General features: G+C 52.3%; 1 protein-coding gene and 2 long non-coding RNA genes across 4 annotated transcripts in view; 2 read left to right on the forward strand and 1 right to left on the reverse strand.

The window, feature by feature from the left end:
• Window positions 1–4,367, forward strand: part of LOC134470984 (eukaryotic translation initiation factor 3 subunit L-like) — a 48,313-nt gene extending 43,946 nt beyond the window's left edge. Inside the window, 3 exon segments of the mRNA XM_063228183.1 lie at window positions 837–2,732; window positions 2,735–3,929; window positions 3,932–4,367. Of these exon segments, the coding sequence (XP_063084253.1) occupies window positions 2,382–2,732; window positions 2,735–3,929; window positions 3,932–4,311 (1,926 nt within the window). The 5' untranslated portion in view covers window positions 837–2,381 and the 3' untranslated portion in view covers window positions 4,312–4,367.
• LOC134470986 (uncharacterized) overlaps window positions 1–18,335 on the reverse strand; it is a 36,022-nt gene extending 17,687 nt beyond the window's left edge. Inside the window, exons 1-2 of one of the 2 annotated variants that reach the window (XR_010040277.1) lie at window positions 17,941–18,335; window positions 2,546–4,348 (exon numbers count right to left, since the gene is read on the reverse strand). This is a non-coding gene — a long non-coding RNA (uncharacterized LOC134470986). Of the gene's footprint in view, window positions 1–2,545; window positions 4,349–10,406; window positions 10,538–17,940 lie in introns of those variants that run through there. The other variant, XR_010040278.1, reaches the window with a different exon arrangement.
• LOC101787181 (uncharacterized) lies at window positions 16,561–20,314 on the forward strand. The gene is made up of 3 exons (XR_216217.4): window positions 16,561–16,766; window positions 19,203–19,310; window positions 19,477–20,314. It is a non-coding gene; the product is annotated as an uncharacterized LOC101787181 (long non-coding RNA).
• Window positions 20,315–21,016: the final 702 nt, after the last annotated feature.

The following is a 21,016-nucleotide window of genomic DNA, read 5'->3' on the forward strand; positions in this document are numbered from 1 at the left end:
CTCCACAATGGCAAAGGGAGTGGGGTTGCTGTGGCCTACTGAAGCAGAGCACCAGCAGCAGGCTGTTTTCCAGGGCCGGGGAGGCGTCCACCACATTGTCCCCATCGTCGTTCTGGCAGGAGAATAGAGGTGAATCCGAGAAGAGAGCAAGACCAGAGATGGGGATACCTAGGTTGAGAGGTCAGCCAGGTGCTCTAAATCTGATTGTGAGCAGCAGGGGCAGAGGCAGTTAGGAGCCTGGCTGACCCCGTGGACACAGATGAGCCTGGTGCTCAGAGTTGCCGGGTGGCTGAGACTACCCTCTATCAGCCCTTCTTTCTAATTCCCGTGCTTTCCAGGAACAGTTGGCTGTAGCTTGAAATACAGATTTTATTTAGTTTGATGAGGAACCTCTTTTCAAAACGCCCCCACATTTTAAGAATACACAGTGTTGTGCAGTGGACTCACAACATGAGAAAGGAAACACCAGGCGGTTACCTAGGAGGAAAACGACCCGTCCATCAGTGAGGCTGTTGCCTACCCAGGCGGCTCTGCACCCCAGGCGCATTGCACAGCTCTTCTGCCCGAGGACATGCAGGACTCACGGGTCCCTTGGAGGGGGACAGTGTCTCCATTTAGCATGGCTGTAGCTCATGTCACCTGTGATACCCTGTGAGCCATGGCACACACCCCCAGCTGGAACCCCAGGACAGAGCAGGTGCTACTTTCTCAGCGAGGTTTCTCTGTGGTCCCACTCTGAGCTAACGTGTCTGTGGGTTGGTGGTGTTGTTCTGACTCAGTGGCCCAGGACACAGCTCTTATGTCACAGATAATAATGGTCATCTCACCACCCACAGGTCTCGAAACTGTCATGGAATCATCACAGCCTTCAGAGGATTCGAGTGAACGCGTGTGACTCCGGTCCAAACCCAAAGATTGTGAATCAGTGGAGAACTCTGTAATTTTTTTCAAGAAGCCTTGTAGAAAATGCCTTCTAATGAAATCTCTCCCAGTTCTCTCTTTTCCAGGTCTTCAGTAAAGGACACAATTTGATCACAAGTGGACTCTTTTCTTTCTAAAAGCCAATATGGATCAACCTAGGGTCACAGATCTGAGATCTGAGTTAAGCGCCCTTTTATCTCACGCTGGAGAAGACAGGGAAGACCGAAGGGATTCCTTGATCTGAGAGGAGCAAAGGCCCTGGCTTTGGAGGCAGGCATGATATTGGCATAGCAACATCAAGACTCACAGTTTCTCTGTGGTTTTGTTTCTTCACCGATAAAACATAAACTGCAGTCCTGGGGGCTGGTGGATTTAGCTTAGCGGCATAAGTGCCTGCCCGGCAAGCACTAGGTCGTGAATTCAATCCCCAGTACCAAAAATAAATAAATAAATAAATTTCAGTCCTTAGCCCACAGAGTAGACCAGAGGATTAAACGATAGCGTATCATTAGAAGGCCTTAGAGGAAGAGCTCCTAACTCATACTCATGCCTCAATAAATTGTGTTGCTTATTGTTACCAGTGCTTGGCATTACATCAGCAGCGCAGTGACATAGGCCACCAGGCAGGCAGTTCTTATTCCCCAGTATTGGTGATGAAAGCTCACGTCTAAAAACAGAAAATGTGCCAATATTTTAAGCCCAGAGAGCCTCGGAAAGGGGCTGTTTTGCATTTAATGGTGTCCCTCACTTTGAGGTCTTAACCCCCACCCCACCCTGGAAAGTGACCCTTACTTAGGATCTTTACAGAGAGAATCAAGATAAATCATTAGAGCAGGACCTACTATGATGATGCACCACTGTGCCCCGTGTCCTCCTCAAAGGGACAGCTGGATGCCCCCTTGTGCAAGCACCCAGAGGCAATTCCACAGGGCGAGGGCAGGCTCGAGTGACATACACAGCCAGGAGATGTCAGGGGGAAAGGTGAGGAAGGAGCTGCCACAGTGACCGGAGCATCATGGGGCTGTGGCCCCATGGTGGTGTGAGGACACCTGCCTGTCACATCCATGGAGACATGGAGACGGGCACCTCTCACTGAATCCACCCCTTGCTAAGTGACAGAGGGAGGGTGCTCACTCATTGCCTTTGGATCCTAAAGGTGTTGGGTGGGTATTCAGATAGTATAAACTCATCAACTTCAATGAATGCACTAATTCCTCAAAAGACGAAATTACCAAAACTAACACAACAAGAAACAAAAGCTCTGAACAGCCCTATGTGTGGTTAAAGACAGAGACAGAGACAGAGATAGAGACAGAGACAGAGACAGAGACAGAGACAGAGAAGAAAGAGACAGAGAGAGATGGAGAGACAGAGATGGAGAAACAGACAGTGAAAGAGATGGAGAGAAACAGAGAGAGAGAGACATTTTGAGGCAGACACAGAAATAGAGACAAAGAGAGATGGAGAGACAGAGACAGAAACACAGCGATAGACACAAAGAGACAGAGGCAGAGACAGAAACAGAAGGAGACAGAATCTGTAATTTAAAACTTGAGGCCAAGTACTTTAGCAGTAAATTCTATCCCATCCTTAGAGAGCTAGAAGAAAGGGTTTTGAAAATTACCTGGTGGTTCACTCGTGCCGCAGCCATGTCTTATCCAGCTGATGACTATGAGTCTGAGGCTGCTTACGATCCCTACGCTTACCCTGGCAACTATGATATGCACACAGGAGATCCAAAGCAGGACCTTGCTTATGAACATGAGTATGAACAACAGACCTATCAGGTGATCCCTGAAGTGATCAAAAACTCTTCACCCACTATTTCCACAAAACTGTCTCAGATTTGATTGACCAGAAGGTATACGAGCTTCAGGCCAGTCGCATCTCTAGTGATGTCATTGACCAGAAGGTGTATGAGATCCAGGACATCTATGAGAACAGCTGGACCAAGCTGACTAAAAGATTCTTTAACAATACTACTTGGCCTGAGGCCGAAGCCATAGCTCCACAGGTTGGCAACGATGCTGTCTTCCTGATTTTGTACAAAGAATTATATTACAGACACATATATGCCAAAGTCAGAGGGGGACCCTCCTTACAGCAGAGGTTTGAGTCCTCTTACAACTACTGCAACCTCTTCAACTACATCCTCAGTGCAGATGGGCCTGCCCCCCTTAAACTGCCCAACCAGTGGCTCTGGGATATCATCGATGAATTTATGTACCAGTTCCAGTCATTTAGTCAGTACCACTGTAAGACGGCCAAGAAGTCAGAGGAGGAGATTGATTTCCTGTGATCCAACCCCAAAATCTGGAATGTCCACAGTGTCCTCAACATCCTTCACTCCCTGGTGGACAAATCCAACATCAACCGGCAGCTGGAGGTGTACACGAGCGGAGGTGACCCCGAGAGTGTGGCAGGGGAGTATGGATGTCACTCCCTCTACAAGATGCTGGGCTACTTCAGCCTAGTGGGACTGCTGCACCTGCACTCGCTGCTGGGGGATTACTACCAGGCCATCAAGGTGCTGGAGAACATTGAGCTGAACAAAAAGAGTATGTACTCCCGTGTGCCCGAGTGCCAGGTCACCACCTACTACTATGTGGGGTTTGCATATTTGATGATGCGACGCTACCAGGATGCCATCTGGGTCTTTGCCAACATCCTCCTTTACATCCAGAGGACCAAGAGCATGTTCCAGAGGACCACGTACAAGTATGAGATGATCAACAAGCAGAACGAGCAGATGCACGCGCTGCTGGCCATCGCCCTCACCAGGTACCCCATGCGGATGGACGAGAGCATCCACCTGCAGCTGCGGGAGAAGTATGGGGACAAAATGCTGCGCATGCAGAAGGGCGACCCGCAGGTCTACGAGGAGCTCTTCAGCTACTCCTGCCCCAAGTTCCTGTCACCCATGGACAACGTGCACCCTAACTACCACAAGGAGCCCTTCCTGCAGCAGCTCAAGGTGTTCTCCAACGAGGTGCAGCAGCAGGCCCAGCTCTCACCATCCGCAGCTTCCTCAAGCTCTACACCACCATGCCTGTGGCCAAGCTGGCTGGCTTCCTGGACCTCACTGAGCAGGAGTTCCGCATTCAGCTGCTTGTCTTCAAGCACAAGATGAAGAACCTAGTGTGGACCAGTGGCATCTCCACCCTGGACGGCGAGTTCCAGTCTGCTTCTGAGGTGGACTTCTACATCAATAAGGACATGATCCACACCTCAGACACCAAGGTTGCCAGAAGAAGATGGGACAGCAGCCCTGAGGACGTCCGCAGTGGTCAGTTGGAACCTCTTTTGTGGCTGGGAAGAGTTCTTGTCCCTGTGAATCCTTTACCTCATCAGCCATCAGCAGAGCTGAAATTTATTCAAATGGAGGACTAAAATGTTACATGCTGATTTCAGTAAAGGGTCTTTGGAGCTAGAAAAAAAAAAGAAAATTACCACATGAAATGATGTGTTTGAGGAAATAGTTATTCAGATTTAAACACTACACAGTGTATACATATCCTGAAACATCATGTTACCTCAGATGTGCATTTTTAATGATTGTATATACTAGTTAAAACTAACTGATAATAAATAATAAAATAACAAAAATATTCATGCTATATTCTTTCCATTTTATATTTTTACCAATTGGACAACAGCATGAATGTACTTAATGTCACTTTAAAACAAAGTAGTAAATTTTTATACTATGTATTATGCTACCACAATAAAAATGTATGTGTAGGGCTGGGAGTGGTGGCACATGCCTGTATCTCCAGCACAGGGGAGGCTGAGGCAGGAGGATCTCTGTGAGTTTGAGGCCAGCAGGAACAACATAGGGAGACCCTGTCTCAACAAACAAAAAAAGAAAAAGTATGGGTAGAGACGAAAACAAATGTACAGAATCAAGTGCAGTAAAAATCACCTAGGTCAGCAGAAAGCAAGGAGGGCAGGATAGGCTCACACAGTGAGAAATGTTGGTGACTTTTAGGGATGGGCAGAGATTCTCCCAGAATTCAGGTACCATCTCTTTCTGCCCTTTGTGGTTCTTTTGGGTCATCATTGTGGTGACTGCCAGCTGTCACGGTGCTGGGGAGTTCGGGACTCACAGTCAACAGGGTTATAAGGAAAGCAGAGGCTGCCTAGCAATCCCTCCAGCACTCAGGCTAGATGCAGCTGGATTCATCATCACTGCTGGCCTGGATGGAGCCAGACAGCCCAGAGTGATGGCTGACTCAGTCCCCAGGTCAAACGCTGGTCTCCTGGAAAACGGCCTCCCGATACATCCAGGAATGACACTTAGTCCGGCACGCTTTCCTGGCCAAGTTGACACATTAATTATGGATCCCTAGGGGAGAACTGCAGTGAACAGACAACCTTTTAGAACACCTGTGCTTCTCTGGGTCTCTACGCCACTCCTCACCTTCCCCTAAAAGGGAACATCCTCCACATTCTCCACACCAGGAAGGCGTCAGTGTTGGCTGAGAAGCCAGGAAGGGGAGGAGGAGCAGCTGTGACCTGTCCAGTCCTTGGAGTCTCTGCTCTCCTACTCTTTGCCAGTTATTTCCAAAACCACTCAGTGGACATCTTTGTTACGTGGCCCAAAAGCAGACACAGAAGGGTTTGCATGCTAATCATTTTGGGTTGAGGGAGAGATCCCAGGACAAAAAAGGTTCTTTTTATGGGGACTCTCCGGTGCAGGAGTGAAGCGTGGCTCCACCGTGGCAGCGTTCTAGCAACATGAATCGTAGGATGTCAGCGGGCCCCGTGGCCAATTCTATGTCTGTGGCACCCCCCAATAATCCTGTGGCCCTAAGACTTGTGTTGTGAGCTCCTGTGTACTCCAACGGTCACATCCACCTAGCTCCTGGGGACCCCTAGCTCTGGTACCTGCCCAGAGATCCTGAAGCTCCGGAGTGAGTGAGGCCTTCTCACTCTGCAGCCCAGGGTGGGATCCAGCAGGAGAGGGCAGGGAAAGGGCTGGGACAGGAATCCCAAATCCCACAGCCACGGGAACTGACCAGCCCCACCAAACCCGAGTCTTTTAGAGAGGCCAGCAGGAATTGCCTCGGGCCTAGGGCCAGGCTTGCTCATTTGTGGAAAAGTCTGCAGTATACAAAACTCACTGTCACGTGGACGGACAGGCGCCTGTGGGTCATGGGATGATCATATGGGACCTGCTCCCATCTCCAAAGAGTCTGCCTCTCTGGTTCCCGCCACCACTCCTGTAGTTTACTTTTTGATGTATCCATGGTTTGAATTTCGCAGTAGGAAAAACTGTGTGTGCCGATCTCCTTTTCCATGGCAGGCTAATTGCACTCACAGTCTGGAGATCCGCTGCCATCCTGCAATGGCTGGGACTCCCCTTCAGGGCTGAACAAACCATCACACCATCATCGCTGGTCTTTGTCCTCTGCCTGCAGCCTGGCCTGGCCCAGCTGTCCCCAGCTCAGTCCCTGCAACTTGCTCTGCTCAGTCCCCAAGCACGCAGACTTTAACAGGAGCACTCTGAGCCCTCACCTTCCGATGCAGGCTGTCCAGGAAGGGAGAGGAATGCCAGGCGCAGGCGCGCCTGGGACTAGCTGGCCCAGTGAGGGCAGAAGGTCATGAGCCCAGGCTGAGGGCAGAAGTCCTTGCCCAGCAGGGGAAGAACGCAGTTTACACACCCAAGGATGTAAGGGCTCACCACAACCAAGAAGGCCTGGGTCAGTGGGGACCCCGCAGGCCACAGTGGCAAACCAGGGTTCTGACCCAGACCTGACAGGCTTGCACCACCAGCCCGCACCCAAATGTTGCTCGCATAAACTGACAGCTGGAGGGTGAGTCTGGGGGGCGGGATCTGTAGGCGCCACATTTACAAAATACCCTGAGACCCCACTTCCGAGACTTTGACCTTGCAGACAACCACACCAACCAGAAATGTGCTGTGAGGGGTGGCAAGAGCTTCCGCTGTGCCAGCTCCTTTCTATGCCCATTGCCCAGAGCTGCTGACCTCTTTAACACTTCCTCTAATGGATATATACCTCTGTGGATTTCAACCCCATGTCAGTATCAATTTTCTGTATTTGTCGGCTTTCCTATCACTGAGACAGAATATCTAATATCACTTGAAGGTGAAGTTGGATGGAGCTCACAGTTTCAGGGGATTCAGTACATGGCAGAGGCCCTGGGTGGTTGAGCGAGCCAGCAGGACTGCTGGTTGGGCATGGTCTTGATTAAGGGAGAGGGACAGGGAGCCGACCCCACTGTGGATTGTAGGGGGCTGCACAATGCAACACAGGAAACAGCTGAAATGAGTTCTGTGAGTGGGATGTGAGTTGTGTCTCAGCAAAACCCTTCAAAAGCCCTTCATGCTGGTGTCAGCAAGCGTGAACTCTTGTTAACTCCTCTCTCTCTCTCTCAGACCACATTACTCCCATACTGAGTAAATCAGGGCAGGCACAGTCATGGGCTTCCAGGTTGCAGAGAGGTCTGAGTGGAAGCACAGGCCCAGGGTTCATTGGTCCGTCTCCCCCAGTGAGCTATGGTCCCTTCAAGGGTCTCTGCATATGTGGAAGAACCCGTGTACCCAAAACCACAGACTCCTGAAACCGGGTAGCTCAACTCCAGGGCCCTCTCTTCTTCACCATTTATCATTTTAGGTTCCATCTCAGTGACTGCAGAAAATCAGCCACTCTTCCTGCCTGGTAAGCCATATCTAGAGATGATGTCATATAGGCTATGTCCTGAGGGAAACCTAAAGGGGACACACACTTCCTCCACATTTCATACCTAGTGTCACCAGACCAGTGCTTACTGACATATGGGCTGACTCCTGCATCCTGGCCACAGGAGCTGACACCCAAGGAATACAGAGAAAGAGAGAGAGAGAAAGTATAACTCACCTGGGGGGCCTCATAGAGCTTTGGGACGAGGCTCCCCTAGGCAGAGCAAGGAGCAGCCTGGCCACCGTGCTCACAACAAGGCCCATGATCTTTGCACTGCTTCCAGGAGAAGCAAATGCATCAGGCCTTCCTCTGGCTGTGGCCAACATCAAGCAGACCATCTATGCCACGGGTCTTAGAACCTCTGGGCCCTGTAACTGGAAGAGCTCTCTCCAAAAGGGGGCGCTGTGAGTGGGGAGGGCTTTCTGCACTCCACCACGAATCAGGGAGCAGGGAGCTTGTCCTCTCAAAACACTCACCTGAGACACCATCCTTCCGCTTCCCCACCCCCCAAGGACTCGTGGGTGGAGTTTCCCGAAGACACTCCTTGGACACACTCCAGCCCCAGAGTGCTCTGTGCAGACAGGGGCCTCGGGGAGGCTGATATTCACTGTCCCCTCCCTGCAGCCCCATGAGGCTTTGATCAACCCAGCCTTCTTCAAGATAATTTACTCTGAAAACCTTTCTTGCAGGACACTGCTGAAGAACACGATGAGAAGCCAAAGTTCTGGAGATTCACACTAAAAAGCATTTTTTGATGAAAAACGTCCTGGGCCTAGGTGGTGAGGCTATTTGCACATATTTCATCCCATGCCCTGTGATGCTTAAAATGGTTCAAATGGTAACTTCTGTCATGTGAATTTTAACAGAACAAAGATGAGTCTCTGCTGATCTCTCAGGAACCGCTCAGTAGCCCTCGGCATCCGCTGCAGCTGGGAAGCAGCGAGGCCTGGATGTCTTCAGCACCACCTGTCCCACAAGGGGTCTCCTGCTCCTCACCACAGACCTCAGCCCCATTGCCATGCACACCCACTCCAGCCACCGTGGGTGGCGAGTGCCCCCCCTCTGCCTGAGACCCTAGGGCTCTCACTCATTAGCACTTAGAAATCCACTTCACAGGGCCCAGTCACCAAGCATCCTCCCCAAACTGGGCAGCAAAAAGGAATCAGGACTGAGCTCAGAGGCCCTGGCCTAACCCAGACACTGGCTTGTGCCTTGGTCCCCTGGCTGACCTGGTGAGCCAGTGCACCCTGCAAGGTATAGCTGGAGAGGGAAGCACAGCCTGCACCTGGTGCCCCGTGCCACCAGCCAGCTTGAGGCCCTCTGCCCCAGGACACAGAGCAGGCACATGGTACAGACCCAGGGCATTACAGGCCTTCAGCAGCGGCAGAAGACAGTGCCAGCCTGAGCAGGGCTGTGTCCCAGCAAAGCAGCTACGGGTGCGTTGGGTGCTAGAGCACAGGAATCACCTTGAACTTGACCATGCCTTGTGGACAACGTTGTCCCATGGGCAGTGACCTAAGTGTCTCAGCTGCCACGACAAGGGAAGAAAGTGGCACATGAAGCCAACTTTTATACTGTACTTTATGTACACTAATATCCAAAGTATGACGTCTCAGCGTGTAACCAGGAGAGAAGCACTGATTTGGTATGTGGCATGTTGAGTATCAAGTGTTGAAACCTAGCATGTACTCTGCACTGACGGCGCATCTCATGTCAGCCCCGAGTCAAGGACCAGACCAGAACTCCATGGGGCAGCCCTGTGCCTGCTGCCTGAGGCCAGCTGGACCCGGTCCCTCCAGTCCCTCCATACCAGAACCGCACATACCCTCTGCCCAAACCAGTTCGGCGCCTCTGGCTCTCACCTGCCCTCCTTGGCCAGTTTCCCCTTTTGCCAAAGACAGCACAGGGCCGGCCAGGCCACTTCATCAACAAGCCAGCAGAGCCACCTTCTCCTGCCGGCTACCGCCCTTGTGTTTAGCCCCTTTCCTTGAAAAGATCCTCCAAGGAACCTCTGCACTGCTCGCACTGTCCTCTGCCTCCTCTCACGCAGCCCCCTGCCCACTTCTCCACCCTCCCCAGCCGGCGCTGTCCACACTCTCAGCCTCACTCTTGCAAACACCTGCTCAGCTCCTGTCCCCCAACCCCACCCCACTCCAACCTCACTGGACCTCCACACCCCACCTGCCTGCTGTCTCTCTGTCTCTGTCTCTGTCTCCCTATGTCTCTCTGTGTCTCTGTCTCTTTCTCTATCTCTGTCTCCCATCTCCGGCTTCACCCCTTTCCCCATCTGTCAGCCTGCATCCTCCTCTCCTTTCTCTCTGCTCACTGACCAGCCCATCTCTTCCTGTCCAGGGTTGGAAGCTGTTCCCTGTGACAGTGACCCCCCCAAGTGTCCTGCCCCAGCCAAACTCTCTCTGCGTTCCAGTGTGCTACATCCCCCACAGCACCCCGCCCCACCTGCCTATTCAGCTTTCCATATGGAGAGACTGTGCACCACCCCATATGCACCACCCCAGTAGCTGGAAGTTGAAGAGGAACCTCCCTTCCCACAAGGCCTCTTCCCTTCCCACAAGGGGATTCCAGGGTCACCTCTCTAAGCCCTGCAGCACTGAGCTTCCCTTCTCCAGCCACACCACCTTGATCACCATCTCCACACCCTAGTTCCTCATGCAGCTTCACCTGCATCCTGCCTCCTCCCTGGCCTCAGCTCAGCTGCCTGGGACCCTTTCACAGCCAGGACCCCCAGCCCTCAGCACATTGACTAGCAATAGCAGCCCTCACCCTGCTGAAATCCTGGGCCTTGCAGCCACTGACCCCAGGCTCTGCCGGTGTCCTCTGCAGTGTCCAGCCCCACTGTTGCAGGCCAGGACCACTCCCCTGGTGCTGCCTTTCCTTCCACTTCCTTCCTCTCCTCTTCTACGTTCCAGATGGCCCAGGCCACCTCCCAGCTTCCCACGCCTCCTCACACCACACAGTGTCTGGCCCACTGCTGCCTCTGCCCCTGGGACCGAGCCCTCTCAGGAGGAATATTCTGTGCCCACCCACGGTCTTGGCCTCGGAAGCACTTAACATTATGTAAATTCCTTTTTCCTCGGAAAGCTGCTTGGAAAATTCTTGCCCCCAGGGTTCCTAAAATAGTCTCTTCAGAAACCAAAGCCATAAACGTCAAGCATAGGCCGTTCAATTTAATTTTAACCAGATTAAAGCAGGCTTAAACCTACAAAAGTGTGTTTATCGTGTGATAAGAGAGCTACATGCTGACACTATGCTGAAACACCACTTTTCTCCTGAGCAGTTTGGGGAAATGTTTGACACAATGACAGGTCTGTCCTATAGATGAGGCTGTAGGAAGGAAAAATGTCCACACACGGTCAACCATGCTGCCCAGGAGAACTTTCTGGAGGAAACTGGCAAGCCACAGCGAAAGTACATGCACTCACCTTCGACCCAGTTATCTGTGGTCTACCCTTAAAATCCTCCATCATGATGGCTTCCAGGGATGGTGAAGAAACTGTGCAGCCACGGTGCTGCCTGGTCATGTGGGGTGCAGGGCTGACTCCAGCTCAGAATGGGTGCCGCTGTCCTGCCCCTCCCACCTGAGGGCATTTTGTGTGTCAGCCTACATTCCCCATGATCCTCCCCTTGCCTACAATGCACATGATGTAAGCACCTTCCCGCTTCAGCCTACTTCTCCCATAATCCCCTCTTGTTGACATCACGTCCACTTACCTATGTGCCTACGTATGACTTCCTGCTAGTCTGATAGGCCCACAGCATATGAGGAGATCCAAGCTGGCCCATCCTGTAAGGCCACGTCCCCTTTGATTCTATATAAGCCATATACACTTCCTGAATAAACGAGACTCGATTGGAATCTCATCCTGTCTCTGTCTCTCTTTTCTCTTGCCCAGCTCTCCATTCCTGTCCCCTCTCCAGGCGAGGCCTACGGACTGATCCGTGGGCCGGATCAAGTGGCGCCCAATGTGGAGGCTCGACCTGGCACGAGGGATAATGACGCAGGACCATTCACGGGAGTAAATCGCCGGCCGGCATGACTGTTTCGGGACTTCGTTCCTGTGATCTGTGCGGAGGGCCACCTTATGTCTCGCCTGAATCACGGTAGGTGAACGGGATTAGCATGGGGCCAGCACTTAGTGAGCATGAATGGTTCGTGATTGGCCTCAGGGAGGCACTCAAGATTAGAGGGATTAAGGTTAAAACAAAAGATTTGCTTCAGTACTTTCAGTTTATACATTCAGTGTGTCCATGGTTCCCTCTAGAAGGCACCATCGATTCAAATAGGTGGAAAAGAGTAGGAGATGCTCTCAAAGACTATTATGGGGTTTTTGGCCCAGAAAAGGTCCCGGTAACCACCTTTTCAGATTGGACTTTAATCTCTGAGCTACTGACACAACGTCACACAGATCCCCAGATTGCAGAGATGCTTGCTCAGGGTGAGGCTGCATTATCTGCCTCCCGCAATTGTACTCCACAACCACCGGACTTATCTAAAACACCCAGCCCGCCCAGCTCTGTGGTTCTTGATATCCCGGAGCTTTTTTAAGATAGCAACTTGCTGCCACTTCCTTTTTCTGGAGGCCACGAGGGTACTCAAAATGGCATGCACTGCCCCAGTACTCAAAATGGTGTGCACTGCCCCGATACTCAAAATGGCATGCACTGCCCTGATACTCAAAATGGTGCTGCCATGCTCCTCCTCCATGCCACCCTATCAACCCTGGAAATGGGAGCTTAACCACTGGAATGACCAAGAGACGGTTTAGACTTGGGTAGGATCAGGAAGTCCATGGTTTGTGCCCACACCCTGTTGGTTCTTTCCAGGGCTCCAATGTCCCAGACAAAGTCAATTCTACCTTTGTCCCGCAGCAACAGGGGGCAGATCATATTGTAATTCCTTGGGAGAATATTTTTGTGCTCATTGGGGCTGTGAAACAGTTGCAACAGGATGGCAACCCGCCTTCCCCGATAAACACCTTAAACTGACATTGGGGCCGCTGGGGTGCAGCCTAGATGACTACCTACCAGCCAATCAAAGACCCTGTCAGGTTCTAAACATCACTGTCACCACTCCTGAAGACCCTGGCTGGCTGACAGGATGCACCTGGGGACTTCGAGTCTATGAGTCAGGCAAAGACAGGGGAAATCTTATTCTCATAAAAAAGGTTCGCCTACAGATTTCATCTGCTCCCATAGGCCCAAATCCTTCTCTAAAGCCAAAATATAATCCAAATCCAAAATACAATCAGTCCAATACAGATCCTGTTACTGTTGTTCAAAAAACCACAGTAAGTCACCCAACCATAAGTGTTTATCAAGCCCCCCCCCACCAGGCAGATCATGTACCTGCCCCTCAATATTCACATTCTAACCTATTCAGTTTGATTAAAGGGGCATACATGGCTTTAAATCATACCCAACCTGATCTCACCCATTCCTGTTGGTTATGCTTGGCTGCTCCTCCCCCATATTATGAAGGAAAGGCCCTCAATTTAACCTTTAACAGTTCTTCTAGCTCATCTGCCTGTGACTGTGGCAATCACCACAAGCTGACTCTCCCTGACGTCTCAGGTAGAGGGACTTGTCTTGGGGACTCCAGCCATCCACCAACACTGGCAGCATGACTCTGTGCCCAGCTTCATTCAGAGTTCAAGCCAAATAACTACCTCATTCCACCCCCAGGAACGTCTTGGGCCTGCAATTTTGGCCCCTCACCCTATATAGCAACCACTGTTTTTAACAAGTCTACAGATTTTTGTGTTCTTGTATAGGTTCTTCCTCGCATAACCTTCCACCCAGGAGACTACTACCTCCAGGCATCGCAGATCAGCTATATATCTAAGAGAGAACCCACGACACTCACCTTAGCTGTATTACTAGGGTTAGGAGTCACAACAGGAATAGGAACAGGGACTACAGCTCTAGTGTTGGGAAATCAGCATCTAGCTCAATTACAGGCAGCAGTAGATCAAGATTTAAAAGAAATAGAAACATCTGTGATGGCTCTACAGGCGTCCCTGATGTCTCTATCTGAGGTAGTCCTACAGAATAGAAGAGGGCTAGACCTCCTATTTATGAAGGAGGGTGGCTTATGTGCTGCCCTCAAGGAAGAGTGTTGTTTTTATGCCAACCACTCAGGAGTTGTCAGAGTCCACAGCTAAGCTAAGGGAACACCTCGAAGAGAGAGAAAAAAAGCGCCTCGGAAAAACCACCTTCTCCTCCATGTGGGGGATCTCTTCCTTTACATTGACCCCCTCTTGGGGCCCCTAGCTGCCTTGCTGTTACTATTTACTGTAGGACCTTGTATTTTTCAGAGGATCATGACACTCCTTAAAAACAGGATTGATACATTTATGGCAAAGCCCATTCAGGTATATTACCATCGGTTGGAGATGGCAGAACAACAAACTTATCGGGAAAAAACACCCACCTATTGCCCACATGATACTGTGGTCCAAATGCCCTGAGGCACTGGACAGGCAGTCAGAGACGGGCAACTAGGACACATATGTTACACCATCGGCCACCTAAGACAGGCCCAGGACCAACGGCTGTCCTGTAGGCCCACGACGGTAAGGCTCGAATGGGTTCATATGAGGAGTCCTTGACCCAAGACAGGTGCTGTCCTCGCAGGGCCTGCCATACTCCTAAAAAATATAATAATAAGGGAGGAGATGTAGGGAGCGGCTCAGAATGGGTGCCGCTGTCCTGCCCCTCCCACCTGAGGGCATTTTGTGTGTCAGCCTACATTTCCCATGATCCTCCCCTTGCCTACAATACGCATGATGTAAGCACCTTCCCGCTTCAGCCTACTTCTCCCATAATCCCCTCTTGTTGACATCACGTCCGCTTACCTATGTGCCTAGTATGACTTCCTACTAGTCTGATAGGCCCACAGCATATGAGGAGATCCAAGCCAGCCCATCCTGTAAGGCCACGTCCCCTTTGACTCTATATAAGCCATGTACACTTCCTGAATAAACGAGACTCGATTGGAATCTCATCCTGTCTCCGTCTCTCTTTTTTTCTTGCCCAGCCCTCCATCCCCGTCCCCTCTCCAGGAGAGGCCTACGGACCAATCTGCGGGCCAGATCAGACTCCAGAGGGGCCCAGGGTGTCTGCATCTTCCTCCCACAGTAGGATTTGCATGGTGCAGTCCCTGCGTGGTGCCTGGAAGCCAGTGGTCTCGCCCCACAGGGCGAGGCCCAAGGCCGTCAGAATCCCCTTTACCAGGACAGGTGCCCAGCAAGGAAAGCCTGTGTTTGTTCTGCTTACAAAACACCAAAGGTGCTCCTCCCCTGGGCAATAGCTTTAGACTCTAAATTCTCCCCAAAGACATAGCCAAATGGCAGGCTGTCCCACACCCCGACCTCGCATCCCTGCCCCTCTGTGACCTGGGGCATTTTACATGCCATCAGCTGGTCAGGAAGGACCTGGGCTGCAGGACCTCCTGGAGATTTCATTCCTAGACCTGAAGAGGCCTTGAGAAGCCCAAGGCCACACACACACAGCTGTGCACTGTGGAGTCCAGTGCTGGGACACCTCATGCTACACAGGCATCTCCCGACACCTCCTGGGAGCCAGGGCACCAGACCAGAGTTCCTGGAAGGAGCCAGCAGTGCAGGCCACACCTGGGACACTGGTCACAGCCGCCCACTCTCCCCAGCCTGCTCCTATGGCTGCCTCTCCCAGCCCACACACTGGCCCTTGCTGCCCAAGAACCTCAGCCTGGCCTGGCTCCCTTCTCACTGCTTCCTCTCACCCTGACCTGATGCCCTCAGTCCTGCTGTCCTGGTGCCCTGTGCTCAGGGTCACAGAGAGAGCAGGTTGTGACCCAGTTGCAGCCTCAAGGCAGGAGCCCTCCACTGCCTGCTTCCATCTGCAGTCACCAGGGTGCTGGTGGACAGAGCCCATGTTCTGCCCTCTGCCTGCCCTCTTGATCCCAGCCTCTAGATGCCTCTCCTAGCAAGGACCCCTCAGCACCTGGGGGACAGCCTACTGCTCCCTGGGGGCAGTGCCCCTGCGGAGTCCCTGCAGCATCCCCAGAACCATGTCTCTGTAGGGCCCTCATCTCTCCACACGCACCCTCAGCCATGGCACTGAAACCTGAGCAGAGCTGGCGCCCCATGGTCACTCTGCCAGGGACAGACAGAAACAGAAGGAGAGGACAGGGTCTCATGGGTCAGCAGCCAGCAGGGCGCACAGCCAGAAGCAGAGCTCTGCTGGCCAGGGGCAGAAGGCTGAGGTCAGAACTCCTGTCCCTGCACCTGCAGCTTCCCACTCTCACCTGGCTGTACCCCAAGTGTATTTTGAGTACTCAGTGGAAATTATTCTTCTTGCTCCATTAACATGTGTTAGACCAACTGATACCACATTGCAACCTCAGACTGTGTGGGGTGTGTGTGTGTGTGTGTGTGCGTGTGTGTGTGTGTGTGTGTTTTCCATGCCCCGTTAATGGATAATGGACTCAAGCAATGAAAAATAAACTAAACATGAAAACACAGGGATCTCATTAGTAGAACAGAATTAAAACAAACTGAGCTGGGCATGGTGGTACATGTCTATAATTCCAGCACTCAGGAGGCTGAGGCAAGAAGATTGCTGTAAGTTTGAGGCCAGCCTGAGCTCCATAGCAAGAACTTGTGTTTAAAAAAGATAAATAATAATTTTAAAATAATAAAATAAACTGAGCCTGAATAATTCTTCTCTAAGCAAAACCAATTGCAGGAAGAAGTGTCCTAAACTTTACCATAACTGGAATCATAAGAGAAACAAATGGTCATTCATTTCCTCCAAAGGCTCGCTTTAGAGGAAAATGCAACTGAGCCTCAGCCAATCATCGGCACCCAGTAACACACAAAGCAAATGGAGTTTCAAGTTCCAATTTCCTGAGTTCAGCAAATCACACAGCTCCTTGTTTTGCTTTCGCTTTTGCCTCATAAATACCAACCTTAGACAGGCTCCGTGTGCACATTCTGCCCCGGCTGGCTTAGTTCTCCACAGCTCACATATTGTCTTTTCACACACAGGAAGTCTACCTTCCTTCTGCAAGCCGCTCTTTCTAATACAACGCCAGGCAGATCAGCGGACGCGTGCAGTGCCTGTGCCTTCAGGATGATAACAGTAAGTGCCTCTAGATTCCCACAAGAAATCCATGCTAGGTCCGTGGCACAGCAGGACGCGGTACTGGGCCACCCTGGGATGACCGAGCACCAGCTTTGATTAAAACTCCCAGGAAAATTCCCCTTTCACACCACGTCCACTTTCCCAGGAGGCAGTGGGCACTTGCAGAGCACAGGTCCGTTTTCTGCATCCACGGGGCTCAGTGGCAGGCGGGTGGCAGGGAAGGAAGGAAAGAGATGGCCTTGCCCTAAGTCTCGGTGCCCATGGCCCCAGCTGGGTGCTTCTTTCGAGGGGAGCCTGCTTAAAGCCTGCTCAGAGGCACAGAGCCTCACTTGGTCAGCCGCTCTGTCCCATAGGTTCTCCCAGAAGCCCCTTCTCCTTGCCCCCTGTCTCCTACCCCGGCTCACGCAGTCCCTGCCCCCCTCATGTTGCCCCCCCACGCTGCTCCCTGCCCCCATCATGCTGCCCCCTCTGTGTGCTCTCCGGAGCCACCCTGTCAGCATTCTCAGCCTCACTCTGCTCCTGGCCCCAACCACTTCCTGCCCCAGACCTCACAGTCCACGACCTGCCTGCTGTCTGCCTCTGTGTGTGTGTGTGTGTGTGTGTGTGTGTGTGTGTGTCCATCCGTTTCTGTCTCTGTCTCCATCTCTCTGTCTCTGTCTGTCTGTCTCCCTCTCTCTCTCTTGCCTCTCTCCATCCTCAGTCTTTTTTTTTAATTTCATTAGAATGTAGTAAAAATACAACAGAACAAGATAAAACAAAGCCAATTGAGACAATGTAGTGACATTGGTACAGAACTTCAAAGCAGGATTCCGGGATAGTAGTAAGAGGTACTACAATACATCTCATTATCTTCACAATAGTTGTCCAATCAATTAGGTATAGCGAAATCAAACCAATAACAGACCATTGTAAAACCAATTGAAGGAGAATATTGAATAGAGCATAACAATCATTATAAAACGTAACAGTGAAAATAACCTTTGCCTTTAAACAGAGCATAGAAGGAAATCCCCCTTATTTGCCATACTGCATGTGGTCATCCTCCCAGGAGATGCTCAGAACTCTGTCCCCAGTTGCTGGGGTGGGGAGATGTTTGATTCTCAGCCCACACGCTGGAAGGCTCACAGGAACAGCTGACTTTCTCTTCCCAGCTGGCCCCAGGGGCGCTTACCAAGAGGCAGGCAAATTGCTTTCTTGTGCAGCCGCCTAAGTCCCAACTGGCTGGGTCACAGGTAGCTGCTTCTGGTTCTCCTCCCAGCCAGCTGGTACCAGGAGCGCTTACCAAGAGCTTCTTCCTCAGTCTTGCAGGCCCCATCCTCCTCTCCTGTCTCTTGGCTCACTAATCGCTCCCTGGTCAGGCTGGAAAGCCCCTCCCTGTGACAGTGACCCCAAATGTCCTGTGTCCTCCCCCAGTGAACTCCTCTCTCACACTCCACTGGGGCCGAGCCAGAGGCCTCTCCTCTGCTAAGTGGAACAATGATTCTCTGTCTCTGTCTCTCTCTCTGCCTCTCTCTGTCTCTGTCTCGCCTCCCTCTCTCTCCCCCCTTTATCTGCTATCTCTCTGTCTCTCTGTCTCCTCTCTCTCTCCCTCCCTTCCCCCTCCTTGCTCCCCACACCTCTGCAGTGTCCCCTCACCCTGACCCGAATTCCTGCAGCACACCCAGGCTTTCCCACCATGGAGAACCCACAGGGAGCCCATCAGGGCACTCGTGGGGAGCCGGGCGGGGAGCAGAGGGGCACACAGGAGGCTGGGAGGCAGCATCAAGGCCGGGGCCCTGAGTGCAGAGAGCAGCTGCCTACACCTCTGATCTGTCCTATCCTGTCCTGTCCAGGCCTGAGCTCCAGGCCTGGACACTGTCCTTGAGCCCTCCTGAAACCTCTGTCCTCCGGTGGCCCTGGGGGGCAGACAGCAGGAGACGGCTCCAGGCCTGCCCAAGCACAGGGTCAGGGGCTCAGGGTCGGCCCTTGCTCGGCTTTGCAGGGCTTCCCGCTCTTCCCACCCTAGTACAAGCGCAGCTCCCTGTCTCTGTGGTAGTGTTCCCTGGGGGGTTGGGGGCTGCATTCATGGGAATCAGGGAAAGTCCCCACCTCCCGCTGCCTGCAGAGGGGAGAAAAAGGAGCTCTGTCCCCTAGGGCTGGACAGCACCCCAAACCCCAGCCCCTACCTTCCTACACTAAGCAGTCGCCCCTCTCTCTGTGCAATGCCCCAGCCTCAGCCCCCAGGCACCCACGTACCTACCAAGGGTTTGCCTGGGGTGGGGGGTGTGAGCAGCTCATCCCCCACTCTGATCTCACACAAAGCCAGCTCCCCCAGGAAGCCAAGAGGCCAGGCCCTGGGAAAGTCCCTCAGATGGCCCAACACAGAGCCCGATTCAGGCCTGGTCATCTGGGTTGGGAGCACAGAACATGTCCTGTCCCCCATTCTGTCTCTAGAGCCCTGTGGGACATCTTCTCAGATTCCTGGTGGGAGGCGTATTATTCATCTTGGTTACCATCTGGCGAGGGAGCACTGCTGCTGCTCCAGGAGCTGCAGGCAGCATTGTAAGTATGGAAGCGCGCAGGGGGGGGGGGGGGGCGGCGGCAGGGATGTCCCCAGAGGGTGAGGTGAGACCAGCCGGGTCTCTCTCTCCCTGGCCAGCACAGGAGGAGCCTGCAGGGCCTCCACTGCCCAAGCCGCTGGCCTTCTTTAACCTGAGCTGCTTTCCAGGGCTTCCAGAATAACAGTAGGAGACCTCAGACACCACCGAGCAACAGGAGAGGTGCCAACTGACCCCAGCATGTCAAGTGTCTTCCACTGGGACCAAGTCGAGTCCTTCTTGTCCAGGTCCCAAATGGCTCCCGCACGCTTGTACCCTAGACCTCGTGCTTCCATTCAGCTGGGAGATCCTGCTGCCCTCTGCTAAAGAGAAGGCAGAAATCGAGGGGCCCATGACAGCATGTCGCCGCCCCCAGTCTTATGCTTCTGTGTGGCTGTAGCTCCCAACTCAGCCCTGTAGGCCACACCCTGTGCTTTCCTGCCCTTGATCCCTGGAGACCCCAGTGCTTGCAGCTGATCATCTCTTCTCAGTTGCTCATTTAGCAAAGGCTGTATCTCATAAATCCATGGGGAGCATTGATGTGATCTGTTCAGATGTAAATGTGACCTTTATCCTGAATCTCAAGGACTTCTGGCCTCCCGAGAGCTTATATTCACCAGTTTTCCTCACTCTTACAAAACTCCTGATGCAAGCTTGTATGCACAAAAAGAGCAATTTATGCAGCTCACAGTTTTGGAGGGTCAAAGCCATGGCACTTCCATTGGCTTATATGGTACAAAAACAATGAAAGCTTGGGTGGCAGTTAAGGGGAAGGGGAGGGTGGAGGGAAAATAAAGCATGTTACAAAGCCTGGAAACTGACACAGACCCATTATTCTGGATCATTAATATGCACTAATAACTTCTTTAATTTGTTAAGAGTTTCAGATTCCATACAGCAAGTACTATAAAGAAACTTACACCAAAATTCTGTGCATTGTGGTTCTCAATAAAGTAAGGACTCTGGGCACTGGCCTGTGGTAATTTTTTATTATCTGAACTGGAGGTGCCTGAGGCTGCACTGAGCCTACACAGGCAGCTGTTGGACATTTGCCTGAACACTGTTGGATGAGTACAATGTCCTAGCGCTTAAGTAGCAACAGCAACACCCAGGGGTGCTGGGCCAGGCGTCTCCATTCACAAGGAGCACGGTGTTTCAGGTCTCTCCTGCCGGCGAGCTTGCGTGCAACAGAGGCCACTGCAGTCAGTGGGCAGCAGTGATCACTGCAGCTGAGGGTGCCACAGCCTGCCCTGCTCCAGAGGAGGAACTGCTTTGGCTGGACACCCACAGATGCACAACTCAGAACCACCCTGTCACCCACCACAGGGCTCTTCTCCCCAGCTGCCCTGTAGACCAACAGTGCCCTTACCTGCTCTTCCAACCCCTTCTCACTCCCATCTGTCCTCTTCCAGAAGGCACCCTGAAGCAGGTCACATAGTCAGGGTGGTGGACATGATCCCTGGTGACTCAAGATGGCAGCAGTGGCTACGGACAAGGTCATTCCCAACTAAGGCATCTACAGGCGGCCAGGGAACCTTCCTTTTGTGAATGTGCCCACTGCCTTTTCCTCACTTCAGGAAGGAGCTGTGCTCAAACCTCTCACTTGACCTCGGTGAGGAAAGCTACTACTACACTTCGAGGGAAGGGTAGGAAGGGCCCCTGAAGCCACAC

Source organism: Cavia porcellus, unplaced genomic scaffold (assembly GCF_034190915.1).
Source record: "Cavia porcellus strain 051 isolate PalLab524CR breed Dunkin Hartley unplaced genomic scaffold, mCavPor4.1 scaffold_17, whole genome shotgun sequence".
In the NCBI taxonomy this organism is placed as follows: Eukaryota; Metazoa; Chordata; class Mammalia; order Rodentia; family Caviidae; genus Cavia; species Cavia porcellus.